This window comes from Antechinus flavipes, chromosome 3 (assembly GCF_016432865.1).
Source record: "Antechinus flavipes isolate AdamAnt ecotype Samford, QLD, Australia chromosome 3, AdamAnt_v2, whole genome shotgun sequence".
NCBI lineage: Eukaryota > Metazoa > Chordata > Mammalia > Dasyuromorphia > Dasyuridae > Antechinus > Antechinus flavipes.
This window is the reverse complement of record NC_067400.1, coordinates 418,345,918-418,366,243: the sequence shown is the minus strand read 5'-3', so window position 1 is coordinate 418,366,243 and position 20,326 is coordinate 418,345,918. Positions and strand designations below refer to the sequence as shown.

Below are 20,326 nucleotides of genomic sequence, written 5' to 3'. Positions count from 1 at the left end.
CCTGTATCATTATACCAAGTTAGTTGAATGTGAGTCTCCACTGAAGACTTACTCCAATACAGTGCCTCATCATTGCATGGAGGCAATCCTAAGAACACAAGTTCTGGAAGGCTTAGCACACTGACACATGTGATGTGATTTATATTTCTAGGACGTTGAGGCGAACACAGTCAGACTTAAAGAACATGATCAAGATGTCTTGGTTTTGGAGAAGGTTCCAGCAGGAAACAGAACTTCTAATCAAGGAAATTCACAACCTCAGCAAAAGTACGTTTTCATCCAACTTGGCAGTTGCCAGACAATAATTAACCTTTGAACATGGGAACATCATTTCTATAATAGCACATTCCCCTCAGTGGAAAATTGATGGGACATATTGCTTTTCTTTTTACCGTATATGAGTGTGTGTATATATATATATATATATATATGTATGTGTGTGTGTACATACATTTTTACTATAGACTAAATCACACAGCTTGTAAATCACAATGTATCCATTTTTCTCTGTGTATGAGGTCTTCTGCTATTTGAAGTCATTCTCTAAAGAATATTGCTTACACTAAAATTTTTTACACTTTGCAAATACTTTAGAGGGGTAGCTTCAAAGAAGAAGGTGGGGGAGAGAGGAGAGAAGAAAGGATATTAACATCCAGGAGGACCAGTAGGTCCCTGCACAATAGAAAAAAATAAGATTGGACTCAGAAATTTGAGAATGCAAAGAAGCAACAGAATGGATGGCTAGAATTAGAATTCAGTATTTAGAAATTAGAGTGCTGAACATAGGACAGTAGGTGTCAGTGATTTTCGTCAACACCCACATGCCTGTTAAATTCAAAACTGCATTTGATTCTTATTCCTCTGACCTTCTATCTGACTCAGTCTTTTAAAAATAATGTTCTGCTTTTATATGCCTCTTCCTACACAAGATGTCTATCAAATGTTTGCTTTGTGGGGTTATAGGACATGTTCAGCTTCCTTAGTAGTCTCTGTAAACTTATTTATAGAGAATCTTAAGCTTCTCCAAAAATTGAAATGGAATATTTTAATATGAAGTTTACTATTTAATTTTTGAATGAAAGCAAATTCATGCAAAAATCAGGAGAAATAGGACCAAATCCTGACATGGTCAGAGAGATGAATTGTAAATATTTTCATAGCAAGATGACCAAATAGGGTTCATAGAGTCACAGAAAGCTTAGAGAAGAAACTTTCATGTTCATCTAGTGTTACCTCTTCATTTGTAAGATGAGGAAATAGAGGCTTAATGAGATAACAGTTTCGTTAAGGTCTTACAGAAACAAGGACAAAAACTAGGAAATTCAGGTTCTGACAAAAAAAAAAACATAAACAAGCTCTAAAACAAAAAATATATATGTTCCAGCCCTCTCTAACATATGCAAACCATTATAATAGCATTACTAGGATGTAAAATTTATTTTTAAGTGTTAGGAGTAATATAGGAGTTATTTCTAAATTATGGACATCTCTATAATTAAAAGTACAAGCCTGTAAAAACAAAGATAAAAGTCCATATCATATTCAAAGAATAAAAATGAGAAGCTATGGTATATATTTGAGTCACCTTCAACCTGACTCATTTAAACTATATTTTGATGCCCTCAAAATGGGAAATGGATAAAAGAAAAGACATGGGCACTACCATTATGTTTCCTAACTAAGTTTAACAACGTAATCAATTGCCACAACAAGGAAGCTGAAGGAGTCGAACTCTATTTCCTTGAAAGCAGAAAGATATTTCAGTCAAGAACACCAAATTAGATTAGACCTGCAACTGTTAGCAACAGTACTGTTTCATAGAATAACAAGGGAAAATGGAGTAAAAATCAAAGGAATCTTGATGAGAATAAACTTAGCTGATGTACCTCCTTGACAGTGAGAAATAAGACTGGAAGAAGAACCACAAATAAATAATATATAGAAAAGATATGTAAAGATTTTATAACAAGTCCTATTCTCCATCAATTACAGTGGAGCCACCACATTTGGACTCTTAACACCACAGTCCCTGATGGACTTCATGAAATGGCAATAAAAAAAGAAAGATAAGAAAAATGGCTAAACTAGACCAAATATACATAGCAAGAGATCTGTGCTGAAGATGACAAAATTTTTGGCTGTTAGGTAATGATTCTAAAAAGTATTTAAAAGAGAAGAGACTAGAAAAGGTCAAAACCTGACCTTTTTTTGCTATCACCTAAAAAAGTTATCAAGAGAATATTAATAACTACTCAACCATTTGCCTCCTTTGTCATTTCTGCAAGTTTTTTAGGAAAATATATGTTGATCAAGAAAATCCTGGACAGATAATGTTCTGTAGCAAAATATAGTCATTGTAATGAATATAAGATGTACTGTTTATTTCTTAATGACCATAAAAATGCATTTGATTTTAGGCTCTCCTCAAAAGAAAATTCAAGCATATATCAAAATCATACAAGATTCTTTGAAGTATCTAACATCAGAAATAACTTTGATAATCCACTGGTTATCAATATCAAACAAGTCATAAAGCAGGGATATGGCACTCACTAAAGATTTCTACAACTGTCATTGATAGAAGATGTTTATCACAGAGTCCAAATGGAGATGTATTCCTTAGATGATAGAATGTTTTAAATGTTCCTATTTGTGGATTACATTGAATTAAATATACCTTGCAGAGATTCCTCAAGAAGTTCATAGTAATTTTTTAAAAAGTTGTAACCATGTACATAGGGAAAAATCAAATGAATAAATATTTCTTGTCATTCATAATGATATTCATTTGGGTGGATAGCTGATAGAGCTGTTCCATTAATATCTATGTAACAGACAGTGTCACATATATGGGCCCAGGAGGACAACAGCCTGAATTACCTTTGGGAAATTGTACAGTAGTACAAAGGTAGCTAGGTGGCATAATAGATAGAACACCAAGCCTGGAGTCATAAAGACTCATTTTTCTGAGTTCAAATATGTCCTCAGATATTTACTGATTGTGTGATCCTATCTGAGTCATTTAACCTTGTTTGTCTTAGTAGGGAAAGCAAGTCTCCAGGCCAGGAAGATCCTCCTGTGACACAAACTGACTGGGTAATGCTGGGCAAATAATTTAAGCTCTCAGAACTCTAGGATATAGCTATAAATTGCAGAGACAGTGCCAACTTTTCTTTATAAAGGGAATTTCTTCTGCCAAAAATTTCTTCTATTAGCAAAATCACAGTCCCAGGACCTAACCTTATCTTTTTAATAATCTCAAACTTCCTCAAGCAACAAAGACCCATCTTATAACTACTAGTATTCTTCCAGTGAGTCTGTATGACTTCAGGATTCCCCTATCTCCAAAAAATTAAAATCTGAGACCTATCCAAAGGGCAATCAAGGGTACATGATGGATATGAACAGGTTGTAATACATTACAAATGAAGAACTGTTCGAGAGAAGTGAGGTGAAGGACACTCATCAGAAAGATGCCTGAGAAGGAAGAGCCAGTCATTTGGCAAGAGCACAAGATGACTCAGGGGCAGGCCAAGTGTTCCATTGGTACCCATGCATCATCCAGAGATCTTGAGGAAGGACTAAACCAGAACACTGGGCAGCTCCTTTTGGAGGATTTATGGGAATATAGATCTAGAGTCATGTAAATTGAGAAGATTCATAGTTGTCTATCAGAGAGAACACACAGATTTTCTGAGATAATGGATCCAACAAAGTGTCAGAATATTTTATGACTTATGCCTTCTTTGTTTAGTCCTTCCCTCACATATAGTCTTTGAATAAACCTTGACCTCCCAGAGGATTAAAAGTGAAGGGACATTTTCTAGTTGCAAGTTGGGGCTCCTGTCAGTGATTTTCTCCCAGACCTAAAAATAAAATTGAACCAACTATCCAAGATATTTTTACATTCTAGTGTGTTCTTTCATAATAATTCTGATGGCTCAGAGAAATCTTAACCATTAAACTTTTTACAAATGTATATAATGCTGGAGAGAGAAAATTTTATTCTCTGGAGCATATAGCTCTTTATTTTATAAGTCAAGTTAAGAAGATACCATGAAGCCTCAGGGCCTCTGGTGTAGTTAAAATCCAAAAGATACAATTTTTAAACTTTGGGTATACATATATTTTGCCCTGCTCCTTCTAGATCACCACTATTTGTCTTTACTTGAGGAGCAACTCCATATGTAGATATCAAGCTATGTTGGCAGTTTTCACACAATAGTATGGGATCCAAAGAGCTTATTGTATCCCAAAAAGGCATTTTTTTTGTTCCATGTTTAAGGATCCCTTTATTGATTATGTTAATTTTTTTTTTAATCTAAATACACAAATCGTGAGCTTTCTAAAGCACGTCACATTATCCTCGACATCCAGGTCTATATCCTGACTTAATCTCTCTGTAATTCAGTTCCTCACCTGCAGAATAAAGAGATTGAACTAAATAAGCTTGAAGGTTTTTCAAAATCTAATTCTATGATCCTACACCATAATTCTCTAACTTGTTTACCAGAGAAGCAAATCGTTATTTCAAGTCCATATATTAAAAGTAGGCTATAATTTTGCTATCTTACTTCTTTAAAAATGCATTCCTGAGGAAAAAAGCCTTGACTTCAGTTACATTTACTTAAGGTCATCAAATTCAAACCTATCATTCTATAAACGAGGACATATAACAGAGTAATTACATTATTTCTCAAAAGTAACACAAGTCATGAGTGTCTAAGCCAAAATTCAAACCTAGATTCTCCTCCCATTTTTGATGAAAGAATTAAGGCTAAGAATAGTATTTTGGCAGGGAGGGGAAGGAGATGCTCAGAATAATGGGAAAATGAGAGGATGAGTCAATGAATAAGATGGAAGAGAAGTAAGAGAAAGTCTGAATCACTAGAGAAATAGAATGCTATTTTTCCTGCTCTACTTTCTTATCCTTGGATGTGAGTCTACTGTACAGATAGATAGATGGATAGGTAGATAGATAGATACGTATATATATACACACACACACGTATACATTATACACATATATGTATATATGCCCACATTTATATAAAGATGTATGTACATATATATTACATATTTACATTCATATAATGAAGCCCATCAGGCTCCCTTCAAAGATCAAATCCTAAAAATCTAATTTCCTATTGGTCCTGTGCAAGCGACACTTATTAACTATTGTTAGCTATTAGCTGTTTTCCCCAAGCCAACTAATCACACTTTTGGACCTTAATGTACTTTGAAGTTCATTGCAATACCCACTGAGCTCCTTCAGTGATGTTCTAAGCTGGGGTCTCTGTAGACAGGGCCACCATTTAGAAGGTGTGCTCTTGGGCTGGCTGGGCAGGTCTTTCGACTACACTGTTAGGCAGGAACTGGCAAGATAAGTAAAGCATTTACTAAATTTCTAGGAGATTTCAGACACTGTGTTAAGTGTTGAGTATACAAAGAGCATGACAGTGCCTGTTGTTTAGGAGATTACAGTCTGATGGGGAACAACATACAAACAATTATATACACATATATTATAAATAATATGTGTTAATGCATATGTGTGAATGTTGATTATCTCCAATATAGTATATCTATGTATATACTATGTATACTAAATATACTACATATGTTAAATATATATTATATATAGTATAAACCTATACTCTATAAAATATGCATCGAAAAATACACTATGCTATAATAATACATTACTCATTATTATACAACCCTTTTTTCTGCTTTGGAAAAAACTAACCACTTTTTTCTTCTTCTCCAGGTACACTGTGATGTCAGGGACACCTGAGAAAATTTTAGAACATTTCCTAGAAACAATACGCCTTGAGCAACCTTTGAATGAAGTGACAGGTATGTGTTTTCATAATTAGATACATTTATCATAAATCTTTATAGTATAGATCAGAGGGCAGTCTGATTTGTCAGTGATAAGCGGAATGTCAGTGATGAATAGGACGGTAGGGAACTCTCTCTCTCTTCTGCTTCTTAGTGCCTTCTTCTCTCAGTCACTCCCAAACCGAATGATGCTTGCATCCTTCCTAGATTTGAACCATGGGTTTGAGAGGTTGCCTTGTACAATTCAAGAAGAGTTGTTTTAATCAATGTAGATTCTCAAACAGCTTCACAGTGTAAGGAATATCACAGTATGACAGACCAGACTCCTAAGTGCCTCTAAGAGGTTAGTTAGCAAATGGATGAAGATCCTCTCAAGATTAGATTAACAGTTCAAAATGAGGAAATTTTGTCTTCTCTTTATTACCAATTTATTAAATGATTTCATTCAGGCCACTTAATCTTCTTAGATCTTTGTGCCAAGAGCAGTCTACTTATTAAGGAATATGGCATATTGGGAATTTGGAACTAAAATACTTAAGTTAAAATGTGTCTTTCCTACTTACTACCTTAGTGACCTTGGACCAATTCAATTTCTTAGAGACAATTTCACCAACTACAAAATAAGGGGGTTAAAGTAGATAATTTCTCAGGTCCTTTCTAGCTCTATGATCTTGTGAGTTCATATTTTTTTCAAAGAACATTAAATTGTGTAGATGCAAGTTACTTGCTAAAAATTATAGATTTGTTACAAAGCTATTTATTGTTCCAAAGTACATTTCCAAAATTAAATTTCCCAATATCTTTGTACGATGAGATATTATTGTTATTGTTTAACTACTCCAAACATCTTTGCTACTTTTTATTTCTCTCTCCTATTCCATTTTCTAATTTTCATTGGAGGATGCTTTGACACTCTATTCATACAAGTTAAAGGGGAAGTTACAGGATAGAAAAAAGCATACCTGCTGCACTCCAGATCATATAGCCTTTTAAATAATTCTAATCAGTACAACTCAATTATTAGAGATATATAGGTCAATATTTCAAAATTTTATGATTTCATCAGAGTACTCTTCCCACCCCCAATCATACTTTCTCTGTAACTTCCTTACTATGTGGCTTTCCAAAGTTGCTCTGAAAAATATATTATTCTAAAATACAAACTGATGCTGAACTTAGGGTAGAACTTGTACATCCAGTTCATCTCCAGGTCTGAATGTAGAAAGGCTCTGCGCATGCAGAGCCTTTCTAGCACTGTAAGGATCCACTGACAAGGATTTTGAGAATCTTTTAAGGTGACCTTCATGTCAGGAAGAGGTATTAGAGTGGGTAGGATATCAGAAGCACTTCAGTTACATATCCAAAAAATGCTACAATCTTTCCCTCTCTAATTTGGCCTATATATATGCGTATGTATGTATACACAATATAAAACATATGTATAAACTTTATGTTTGTGTGTATATATTTGTATGCACATATACACATACATATATAAATAGACACATGTATGAATGTATATTTGTGTGTCTGGGGAGGGAGTGTAACTAAGAGGCATGATATAAATTATTGGACTTGGGAGTCAATAAATCGAGAATGCAAATTCTGTCTCACATATTTGCCAGGTATTTGACCCTGGGCAATTAAGTTAACCTTATCTACCTCAGTTTCCTCATCTGTAAAAAAAGTATAATAATGACAATACTTATCTTACAGGGTTCTTGTGAGGATCAAATAAAATAATGCACATAAAGCTTTTTGTAAACTTCAGATTGCTATATAAATGTTAGTTTATATTCTTAGCTATTATTTCTGTTTATTTGATTGTTTCATGGGTTCATGAGTATGTCTTATTCTCTCAGTTTGATATAAAACACAGACCTCTACATAATCTGAATATTGACGGAAAAGAAAATTTCTGTTTACATTGGCAAGTCCCTTATCTAAGAAGAGATCTGGAAGGTTTTTACTGTCTGGAAAAAAAACAAAAAACAAAACATAGTGCCTTTCCTTTTAAGGTCTGCTCTGAAGGGACTGTTCTTTTAAGGAAACTTAATTTTACTGGCTTTTTAAAAACAAAATGTAGAAGTCAAGAAATTATTCTATTTTGTAGTCATTACATAAATCATTAGCCCTCTCCCTCTCCTCTCCCCACCAAAGAAAAGATATAGAATGTTCTCATTGATGTTAGGTTTCTGATTCCATCCTTCCAAAATAGGAAAATGCTATATAAAGTATAGCTGCTTGAATTTAACATTTCAATATCCTTTTCTGGGAAAGCTTTGGTAGTGGGCCAGTGTTACAAGCAGTAAACAGTTTAGGAAAAGCTAAGTCCCATAATTATTTCTAAAAGAAAGAACTGTATATAACAAACATATACCCCAATGTGCTGAAGAACTGGGTTAAGAAATGGGCCAGGTTGTCATTCATTTATTAAGTTAGTCAGCATACAATTACTAAATATCTACTGAATGCCAGGGATAAACATCTAATAAATCCTAAGCAATAATCTGAAAAATAAAAGTGAGACTTTTTATAAATTTTTTGCTATAGTTTGTCAGTTTTTTAAACTTTGTGTCAATATTTATTCCTTGAATATTTTGATGATATTTTAAAACTGTGTGTCTAATCTGAGAAAGAGTACCACTGTATTCCATTCACACAATGCAACTAGACTATTCATGAATCAGACAATAATTCTGAATACATAAATAATAATAATACTAAATATGAACTCAATTCTTCCTTTTTGCCTAGATATTGTCTAGATTTACATAAATAAATTTTTTTCATCATTTCAACTTTAGCCTAGATTAGATAATAAAATTATGACTTGAATAATTATTAAATATAAAGACTTACTATGTATTTCATTGATCTCCTGATGCTTTTACACATTTTCTTAATGATCCCATGATTTCCCTTGGATTCAATTATCATTTTTATATACAGAAAGTTCCAAAAGTCTTAATGCAATTTTAAATTCTGATGGCCTATAAATGCACTAAAATTTTTGGGACTCTCATTAATATTTAAACACATCATATTCACATACATACATATGTGTATCCATATATGTGTATATATAATGCATGTATTATATCTCAATTGTGGGTCAACTGAACCTTTTGTTTCTTCAGCAGGTACTTGATAAATACTTAGTGGATTTGGGGAAAATTGCTCCTAAGACAAAACATAAAAACTATTTCTTTTTACTGGGAAAGATTCTATGTGTTAATGTTAGAACTACCCTTACTGACATGGAGATAATTTAACAATTAGAGCTTTTTCTTGGACCACATATTTTCTTTTGATGAAGCATGAAGCCAGCTTTCCCGATAGTTGAAAAAAAAAATAATCATTAGTAAAATGATGTTACATTTACTAAGCTATGGCCAAATCATTTGGATGAATGAAATACAACATTTTGGACAATTAATTTGATCAGAATCACCAACATTTATTCATGTAGAGATTGAGGAGACCTTACAGGTCACCTAATTCAATCTGCTTTTTTTACACATAAGAAAATTAGGATCTAGGGTGGCTAAGTGATTCATACAATGTCAAAGACTTATTAAATTACAAAAGTAGAATTTGAAGTCAGATTCTCTGACTCTAAATCCAGAACTTTCCCCCCCAGTACCACACTGCCTCCCCAATTCTTGGGCATCAAATGTAGGAGGTCATTTTAGGGTTCTAAACATTAACTACCTGACCAAATAGCTTTGGATAAAAGTGAGGGGTTAAAAAGAAGTCTGTATAAGAGATAATGGATAGGAAAGATGAGAAGTAATGGATCATAGGTATAACATTACATAATATAATGTATACTATATAATATGTTTATATATATATATATATATATATATATATATATATAAAATTACAAGAAGAGAGAGACACACACAGAGAAAAGAAAAACACACAGAGAGAATTACATAAATGTATTTACTTACCTTCTCAGCTTATGAATAAGAGGTTAAGAAAGGATATTAAAAGAGTTGTAGAAAGATAGGTTCAGTGATGCATTACTGATGGGAAAGTGGATTGGTCCAATCATTCTGGAAAGCCTTTTGGAATTATGCAAAAGAAATGACTAAAATAGTCATAGGTTTTGACTCACAGGTCTTACTGCCAAGGATAAATCCTCAGAGTAATTTATGACAAAAATAAAGGTCCTATATATGCAAAAATATTTGTGGCATAAATTTTTATAGGAACAAAATATTGGAAATAGAGGTTATTTTTTATAAAATGGATTGTTGAGGATGATGACAGTGATGAATGATGTTAACAATGATGATTAGCTGACATTCACATAGAATTTTAAGGTTTTCAAAATATTTTACAAAAATTATTTAATTTTATCCCCATAACAGGCTTGGGAGTATTTTTCTTGTTACTCAGTCATTTCAATCATGTCCAACTCTTCATGACCCCATTTAGCGTTTTCTTGGCAAAGATACTGGAGTGATTTACCATTTCCTCTTATCACTGAGGCAGTTAGATGCTGGGTCAGGAATCGAGAAGACTCATTTTCATGAGTTCAAATTCAGTCTCAGATGCTTACTAACTGTGTGACTGTGGAGCAAGTCACTTAACCTGTTTGCCCCAGTTTCCTCATCTGTAAAATGAGCTAGAGAAGGAAATGGCAAATCACTCCAGTATCTTTGTCAAGAAAACCCCATATAGGATCACAAACAATTGGATATGACTGGGTAACAACAATGTTAGGTAAGTTAGACATCTAGGGGAGTCATGGGGAGCACAACATTCATGTTTTCAAGCCTTGCTTCTGTGTTCCTCAGGTTTGTTCATTTGTTCCTCCATTTATTCAACAGTGGTTTCTTAAGTGTTTGATATGTACAAGATTCAAATCAAAGCAAAAAGGCTAGTGACTGCTTCCCAAGATATCCATGAATTGGGAGTCTTTCTGTCTCCCAGGCCTATCCATGTAGTGTAAAAAACTGCATCCAAAACAACTTTCTAAGAAAGATTGGAATAAGAGCTGCCAATTACTTAGTATTTCTGGACCAAGAATTGATCTTTCTTTCTTTCTTTCTTCCTTCCTTCCTTCTTCCTTCCTTCTTCCTTCCTTCCTTCCTTCCTTCCTTCCTTCCTTCCTTCCTTCCTTCCTTCCTTCCTTCCTTCCTTCCTTCCTTTCCTTCATAAAAACTTAATTCTATTCTGTTTTTGTTTTTCCTCTTCAGATTCAGTTTTAAATGACTTCATCATGATGCACTGTGTTTTCATGCCTAATTCTCAGCTTTGCCCAGCCCTGGTGGCCCAATATCCTTTTATTATGAAAAGTCACTTCCCTTGAAAACTACCTTTCACAGAAAAGATTCACATCACCATGATGCCTTCTGATCATCATCCTCTGGTAAGTAATATCATCAAATTGAGGAAAATCCATAGCTTTTCCCCCATCACAGAACTTTGGAGCCACCTACAATTACTTTAACCATCATGTACTGGGGGATTTCCCCAATTCCTTTATATAGATAAAAGATATTGATGATAATCACAAGTAAGAAGACATGCATGGACTGTGAGCAGTATGGCATCATACCTGGCACATAGTAGACACTTAAGAAATGTTTGTTGACTGATTGACTATCTATACAGATGAAGGAAATACCATTGATCCACTATAAAACATGACTCCATTGATGTTTTGAAATACTATCCATTAACTTGTTTTATACATAATGAAAGATGGTGAATATCAGTGATTATACCAGAAGAAAATGGAAATTGAATTGAGAAGGATGTATATGACTACATAGGTGTCACAGAGAGCGGAGAGAGAAAAATAGAGACAAAAACAGAGAGAGACACAGAGAGACAGACAGACAGACAGAGACAGACAGAGAGATAGCGAGAAAGTGAGAGAAAGGAGGAGAGAGAAAGAGAGAGAGAAGGAGGGAGCATTTTAGGGGCACAACTTATTATGAAGGACTGCAAACATATCATCCTCTGACATCCCTTCTATAAATAGAATGACAATTCTTGGGTTCCTACAGAAAAGCTATGTTGCTGCTAATTTCTGACATGCTCAGATAGCCAGATGTGGAAAAAAAAAAACCTCCTAGTGTAGTATTTTTTTGCCTTCCTATTTTAAGTTGTATATTATTAAGAAAAGTAGTCATATCAATTGGCCTACAGATACATGGTTATATTGAGTTTATTATAATTCTTCTCTGTTTCTTTTAGATATTTATCAACTACTTTATCCTTTCACCAATGATTTTTTTATTCATATTGATTTTTAAAAACACTGTACATTTTAATAGTGATACTCATTATATCTCATAGAAGACAACTTGGAAATGGTTATTATTTTAGGCAATTGCTTAAGGTCCATTAATGAAGTTAGCTAAGATGCTGATATTAAGAACTCCCACATCCCAACCCTGAAATATGAAAGGAGTAATTTACTACTAGCAGCAACAAAATTTTGAAATTAAAAGCAAGTTGACTTTGGGTAGCAAAATGTGTTGAAGAAGAGAGAATGGCTTTCACTGATATTCCTTGTTCCAAAGCAGTCCAATCATGGTTGACATGCATTTTTTTCTTTTTTATTACAATTAATCTACCTGATTCTCATTTTTCTAAATACTCATAATTCTCATTGAAATCAGCAGAATGCATGAGAGTGAGAGATTTGAGCTGAATATGTTACTCAGTGGGAGCTGCAAGAGTGAGATTTGAGTGTTTATTTGTCTGGGAAACTATCTTTCCAAATAATGACAGCTTAATGAGACTTACATATATAATATGGTCTTTCTGGCTCATGTTCAATTTTTTCTGAGACAAATGGACAATTCCATGCTACATTGTTCTCTTTTAACTGTACACATAGGAGTCATTATTAGACTCAGGGTTGTAGAGAAGACTAAAAAAACACCTTTGAGAATAGGCATTTCCTTTATTGTAGCTGGCTAATATTATATAAACATGAACCAAAGGAAAACACAATCAAACTATGTGCAAGGAGAAATACAGGAAAAGCATTTTTTTCCCTTTTCAATCCCTAAAACCCTAATATTTAAACTTAGACATTTTGTAATTTTAAAAAATTGTGCTTGTTTCCTTGCCTTTGAATCCAATCTTTTACAAAGATACAGGTTGGAGACCAGTATCATTGTCTCCCTTAAAACATAAGTACCTATATGGTAAATATAAAAATAGTTTTATTCAGACTCCAATGCCATGCCCACTTGGGCACTTAGTAAATTCTGAGTACTGGAAAGAAATAAAAAAAAAAACAACCTGGAAATGTGAACAGAATCTAAAGGTAAATTGAATTCAAAGTCTGATTATTATATAAGGTAATCCCAGAAACCTATGGGTTATCTGTATCACTCCATAACCATGCCTTTATTACTCAACTCTTAGAGAATTCATAGATCTCTGGTATAAGTTAATGCCTGACATAAAAGAGATGACAAAATTATCTTAGATATGCACCTTACATGACAGAGTTTTACTCTTCCAATATCATGATATTTATGTCCTGAGGGATCTTTTTAAAAGATCTTAGTAGAAAATTTTTGTAGGATTGAAGAGAGTGTTCCTGAACAGGACAAGAGCAGTTCTTATGGTTAAGTAACAATCCCTCTCTCATCTCCAGTACTTTTGCTAATCTTCTATACACATGCTGGTAACAGGACCCTAGTACCCTGTATAATGAATTCACTTAGAAGCATTTTTTTGCATTCCACCAATCTTTACATATCATTTTTCTCCTTCTAAAAATCCCCTGCCTTCTAGGTACTAGAAAGAAATAGCATGCTTTTGATTGCTGTTTGCTCCTTTGTAAATTAACTAATCCCTGGAAATATATGCATATAAATGGTTTATTTAATGGGCACTTTTGAATTATTTCAAAATAATTTCAGCTACTCATACCTGGAGGAACTCCACCATGGAGTGCCTTCTTCTTCTTTCTCTAGGCATTTTCATACATGTTCCCCTGCCCACAAAGGTAATTCAGTGACGATGTGGTTTAAATGGAGCATTGAGAGGATAGTGTTCTGAAGAGACCCATTCGTCCATTCCACTCTACTGCTTTCCTATCAGACACTACTGATCAGTGCACAGCAGCTTATGGATGGTGGTGGGGAATTAGTAGTGAACTGAAGGGGCTAAGGTTTCTGTCAATGCTGGGATTATCAGAATCTCACTTCAGTGTCAAAGTAGTAGTGTTGCTATTTCCTTTTAAGTTGAGGTGGACATTTGTTTCTTTGCTGACCATACAGGGATTTGATGGACAAGGAGAAGCTCACCGTTCAAAACCCCTGATTTGTCAGTCAATAGCAATAGATTGTGTGAGGTTAAGCAGTTAAGTAAATCTCATTATATCTTCATTTTTCATCTATGAGATGAAGAGAATAGAGAGGATTTCACCTACTATGATATGACATGCAACTTCAATCCTTCCTAATGTCTAACAGTTCTTCTACTCATCATTTTCTTTAGCTTGCAAGGCAATTATTCAAACATGTATCTTCTCAACTGAACCCCATTCTCCCCCCTCCTCTGTAAATATACACACCTACAGACACCTACACACAGAGACTTTGAAGAAGATAACTTTGTTACCTAAGATCATGAAGAAGATCAAGGCCATCCAACACGAATCCCCATAAACCCGTCTCTCTTCTGTATTGCTCAACCTAATTAACATCACCACCCTCTATCTCCTACTTTCCTATTATTGTTATAGTTATAGTACTCAGTTCCACAAATCTTTCTTCAATGCCTCCTCCATGATAGGGACTAGGACTGAAGAGACAAAAATGAAACATCTTGCCCTCATGAAACTCACCTTCTACTGTAGAGAAACAACATTTATATAGATAAGTTTACAAAATATATTCAAAATAATTTTAGGCTACTCATACCTGGAAGAACCAGAAAAGACTCATAAGAGAAAGCAATAGGGTTGAGCCTTAAAGGGAAGTAAAGGTTGCAATCTAAAGGAAAGAGAGTATTCCAGATTGGGGAACAAGCTATGCAAAAAAATAGAATGAGGAGATGCAGTATTATTACTTGACTGTTAGCATCCTTCCTTATCTAGTCTACCTCTCTCATTCCATAGTTGAGAAAACTGAAGATCAATGACTTTAATTGACTTCAGTGTCTAAGTTGAACCAAGTAGTAACAGAGCAGCAAGTTGTCCAGTTTAGCTAGAATATAGCATGCATAAGGGGGAATAAAAGGAAATCAGTTTAGAAATACAAGTTGAATGGATTTCAGGTCAGAGGAGGTTGGATTCTATCCTAGAAGAAACAGCAGATCACTAGAGCTTTTTGAACAGAATATCGTCAGTTGTGTGCTTTTGGAAGACCCCTTTGGCAGCTATGTGGGGGAGGGAAAGTGTGTGTCAAACTGGTATCAAACTCATAGAAACAGGGGCCACTAATCCATGCATAAAGATTCCTGTGGCTACATGTTGACGTTAAAAACATATATTAACATTGTATTTTGTTGTGAATTTATTTATTTTGTTAACTATTTCCCAATTTTATTTTAATCTTGTTCATTAGGCCATATATTTGACACTTCTGGTCCACGTGACAAGTGATGAGGGCCTGAAGTAGGAAAGTGACTAAACATGAAAAGGCATTTATTTAGTACCTTGAATATTTGAAAGATACATTATAGATACTATTTAATTTTATCCTCACAAAAAATTTTTTTAAAAATTATCCTCACAATAATTCTGGAAGGTATGTGATATTATTATCCCCATTTTTCAGATGAGAACATTGAGATAACTTTCCCAGTAAATAAATGTTTGAGGAACAATTTAAACTCATGTCTTCCTGACTCTCAGTCTACCTAGCTGCCCACTTGGTCTTCTAAAATCACAGGATTATAGATAAAGCATTTTAAGCATCTTTTAGCACAGTGAAGGGGATGGGAAAAGATCACTATGTGGCACTGTTTTTAGAGAAACAAAAGTAAAGCATCAAAGCAATCACTGCCTTCAAGCAATTTACTTTCTGCTTTTCAGCACAGTAACTGACACATAATAAGCACTTAATAAATGCTTATTTAATTGAATTATATATAATAGAGTAGAACTAGAGCTACCAAGGCAAATACAAAGGAGAGGGAAAATATGAGAGAATTGGTAGAGCTAATAAAGGCAGCATCTAGTGTATGGGAGAAAGGAGTCTGATTCCTATGAGCCAAGCACCAAATTATTTTAGTTTAAATACTTGCACTCTGAGCTTTTTAAGTCAGATGTCTAAATTTCATGTCTATTCAATAAAAGTGGCCATGCTGATATCAGTTGTACAATGCAAGAACTTTCATTTTCCAATAGGAAAAAGTTGGCATACTAATGTACTTAAAACAAATTAAAAAGGTTAAGAAAACCTTAGAGTTGGAAGGTGTCTCCTACATCACTTAGTCCAGTCTTGCATCTAATGCAGGAATTCCTTCTACAACATACCAGATAAGTAGCTCATCCTCTTTCTTAATTCTTTGAGTGATTAAGAACTCACTAACTAATGAGGTCATTTCAATGAAGAGTTGGCCATTTAGTTGGACTTTAAAGGACTGGTAGAAATTCAACAGACAAGAAGAAAAGAGTTCACATAATATCCCTGTCTCAGTTTTCTCATCTGTAAAATGGGGAAGCTAGGCTAGATTATCTCTAAGATTCTTTCCTTCTCTAAATCTTATGTGGCTGTAGTCCTTTTTCTTTGTAAACAAGGGCAATTGCTTCTTCTCCATTCAATCTCATTCATTTGTCCAGAGTCATGGGTGAGAAATTTGATTTATTTAGCTAAAACATTCTCTCTCTCATTCTCACCAGCCAAAATTCTTCTGTAGTCAGTGGGCAGATGACCCCCAAAGTTTGTTTTCCTTTCTAAACACAGATGTTGTATGCAAAACAGACATTCAAGGCACAACAACACTGAAGAGGATCAGTTTGGATGTTGATTAGTGTTTTATAAATAGCTGCATAATTAACATGTACTTACTGCAAAAAGGTATACATAATATTGTATTCCCTGTTGTAGGCTGTAATGAATCTGCCGCCCGTTCATCCTAGGAGGTTTTCACTTACTTTCACCATGATAATTTTAATATGTGGAGCCATTATTAGCTGAATTAAAAATAAGTAAATGAGCAGTAAAAATACAGAAAAATTACAGGTGCCTGTGGTGAGTAAGATAATAACTAGGTAAAAATATATGAAATAATTACAGTGTATGAAAGGCAGAGCCGGCATGAAGAAAATGACTCAATGGAATATTAAACCTGCTGTTGGCAATGTTCAGAAGGCACAATCTACATCATGTTCTTCATCTCTCCTGATCCTCAACTCATGTCTTATTGTAAACAGCTCCAATCTGTCAAAATGTACCTAGCCAAAATAACTGGCCTTTTAAATCCAAAAGTTTGTCATACCTATATTCGATATCCTGTAAACTAAACATCCAAATGAGTAATTGAAGTATTGACTCAATGGACTAAATTTGTCAAATATTTTGGATTCTTATAGTGTTAGATTTGCTGATCCCATTGGGTCTTTTATAAGCTTCATTAGCATGCTAATTTCTCCTTATTTTGGTATATTGGTAATTTAGGAACTTTGGGCAATTATAATGAAAGATAAACAATAGAGGCAGGTTTTGAGGAATTTTAGAAAATGGCATTGCTCTTGGTTCCCCAAAAGTGAATATATATTTTTTTTTAATTGGGAAGTCTAAAACTCTGGTAGTAATCATGGACTTTCAAAAGACATGGTCCCAGCTCTCAAGAAGTCTACAGCTTTTTTGAGAAGACAAAGCCAGAATACTCAGTGTAGTAGTAAATACATAGCTAATGTCAGAGTTGTAAGAAAAGAGAATAGTCACCTGCACTTATCAGTGAAGATTTTTAGGATAAGAGGCAATTTGAATAGGGTGAATAGACGGGAAATTTAATAAAGTTAGGCTTTTTAGGAAAGAATAGCCCATTTTTTTGTCTATCCAAGGTATGATGACAGAAATCTCTTAAACTATAATAGGAACAATTTCATTTGTGTGCCAAAAAAGAAGCTCCTGACTACAAGCATTATAAAGTTGGAATATATAATAATCAACTTCCAATTATTTGTGTGTGATTTTGCTGCTTATTGGATTATAATTGTAGTCCCTTTTCCCTCTTTCACTGAGCAAACTTTTAAGCTAATTACTTTTGCTATTTGGTACGTTTGAGTAATTCAGATTATCTTTAATATCAGACAAATTCAAACTTAATATAAAAATAAATGAGCTGATAATATTACTACTAATAATAATTCACAAGCACACTGATATTCTATTGGTGGAGAACCAATTGGTCCAAGAATTAGTTCAAGGATTAGACCATTCTTGAAAACAATTTCAAACTATATCCTCCAAAGTCACTAATCCATATTCTTTGATCCAATGATATAATTACCAATCTGTATCCTAAGTGATCAAAGAAAGAGGAAAAGAACCTATATATACCAGAATAATTATAGCAAAGAACTGGATGCTTAGACAGCACTCATCAATTGGGAAATAGATAAATTATGGTGTAGTGATATAATTAAATAATATTGCACATTAGAAATGAGTGAAAGCACAGTTTCAGACAAACTGGGGAATACTTGCATGAACTGATACAGAATAAAGTGATTAGAATCAGAAGAATGATTATAGCATAACAACAATGCTAAAAAGAAGAAAGTACTCTGATCTATTCAATGGCTACCTAAGATTCCAGAGGACTAATGATTCTATCCTCTTCCTGATACACAAGATGACAAGTAAGATATATACTTCCATACATGGCCAGTTTGGAAGTTCATTGTGCTTAAAAGTGTATATTTTGCATGTTTTTATTTTTTAACTTGAAAAAGGTGATGAAAGAGAGGAAGTAGATATAAGGAAGGAAGGAAAGATATGATGAGAAGAAAACAAGGAAGGAAGGAAAGAAAGAAAGGAGGAAGGGAAGAAAGGAGGGAGGGAGGGAGGGAAGAGATGGGAAGACAAAGAAAGAAGCAGAGGGAAAATAATGAAAAGAGAATAATTGAAACATTTTCTAATACACAGAAGAGAACAAAGAATACCAGAAAGAATCAGAGAGAAGTGAGATTGCAATGAAAGTAGCATATTGAATTTATTATGCTTTTAAAAAAACAAGCTGTACATAATAGAAATTTACAATGTCATGAAGAATTATTTTTCTATTTTACAAGGTTTATGGAAAGTGCCATTTTATTTGGTCTTTTAATTTTAGAATGAAACATTCTAAATAATTCTGATAGTAATTTACATGATGGAATGCAAAGAGTCTGGAAATTAAGAGGCCTTAGTCTGAATCCTGGCTCTACTATCTAAGTAAGCTGTGTGACTTTAGGCAACTCACAATCTCTCCAACCTCAGTTTTCTATCTATTAAAGAGATTTATTGGATAAGCTCTAAGACTTCTTTTAGTTTCAATACAAAAATGTTAAAGCATTTAACATTTAACAATGTCAAAGAACTCTGCTTCTAATTCATTACCTAGAAAAACCATGATATAAATATTTTCTCTGTCCTGAGATACTGTAAAAATGATTCAACAACTGTTTTCTATAGCTAGAGAACCAACTTTGATTAAAAAATTATACTGCAGTTTTAATTCTATCTTTTTAACCATCCTGGTCACATTCCATAACCTTTCTTTAAACTGCATTCCTGGATCATTATATACCTCAACAACAATACTGTTTGAGGATGTATTCTGATGGAAGTGGATCTCTTCGATAAAGAGAGCTAATTCAGTTTCAATTGATCAAGAATGGACAGAAACAGCTACACCCAAAGAAAGAACACTGGGAAATGAATATAAACTGTTTGCATCTTTGTTTTTCTTCCCAGGTTATTTATACCTTCTGAATCCAATTCTCCCTATGCAACAAGAGAACTGTTCGGTTCTGCCACATATATTGTATCTAGGATATACTGTAATCTATTTAACATGTAAAGGACTGCTTGACATCTGGGGGAGGAGGTGGAGGGAGGGAGGGGGAAAATCGGAACAGAAGTGAATGCAAGGGATAATGCTGTAAAAAATTGCCCTGGCATGAGTTCTATCAATAAAAAGTTATTTAATTAAAAAAATAAATAAATAAATAAACTGCATTCCTGGTAATAAATTTAGATTAACAAAGTAAGTAATTAAAAGCTTGTGTTCCAGTCACCAGCTTAAGAAACAAAGTGAAAATTCAAACTAACTTTTAAGAAATAATGTAATTTAACATATGTTGGATTACTTGCCATCTAGGAGAGGGGTGGGGAGAAGGGGAAGGAATTGGAACATAAGATTTTACAAAGGTCAATAGTGGAAAATTATATGCATATATGTTTTGAAAATAAAAAAAACTTCAGTAAAAAATTAAAAAGAAAAAGAAGTAATATAAACCTGCATGCTTTAATGAAGGCATTGGTCTATTGTTCTG

General features: G+C 33.8%; 1 protein-coding gene and 1 long non-coding RNA gene across 9 annotated transcripts in view; one reads left to right on the top strand and one right to left on the bottom strand.

Annotated features, from left to right (window-relative positions):
- Positions 1-20,326, top strand: part of RAPGEF4 (Rap guanine nucleotide exchange factor 4) — a 329,401-nt gene that overhangs the window by 252,160 nt on the left and 56,915 nt on the right. For all 8 annotated transcript variants that reach the window (XM_051991059.1, XM_051991058.1, XM_051991060.1 and 5 more), the window contains 3 exons: positions 152-267; positions 5,771-5,859; positions 11,058-11,136. In XM_051991059.1, coding sequence (XP_051847019.1) covers positions 152-267; positions 5,771-5,859; positions 11,058-11,136 — 284 coding nt within the window. The remainder of the gene's footprint in view (positions 1-151; positions 268-5,770; positions 5,860-11,057; positions 11,137-20,326) is intronic.
- LOC127557797 (uncharacterized) overlaps positions 1-20,326 on the bottom strand; it is a 121,885-nt gene that overhangs the window by 98,528 nt on the left and 3,031 nt on the right. The gene's annotated exons all lie outside the window — the stretch shown is intronic.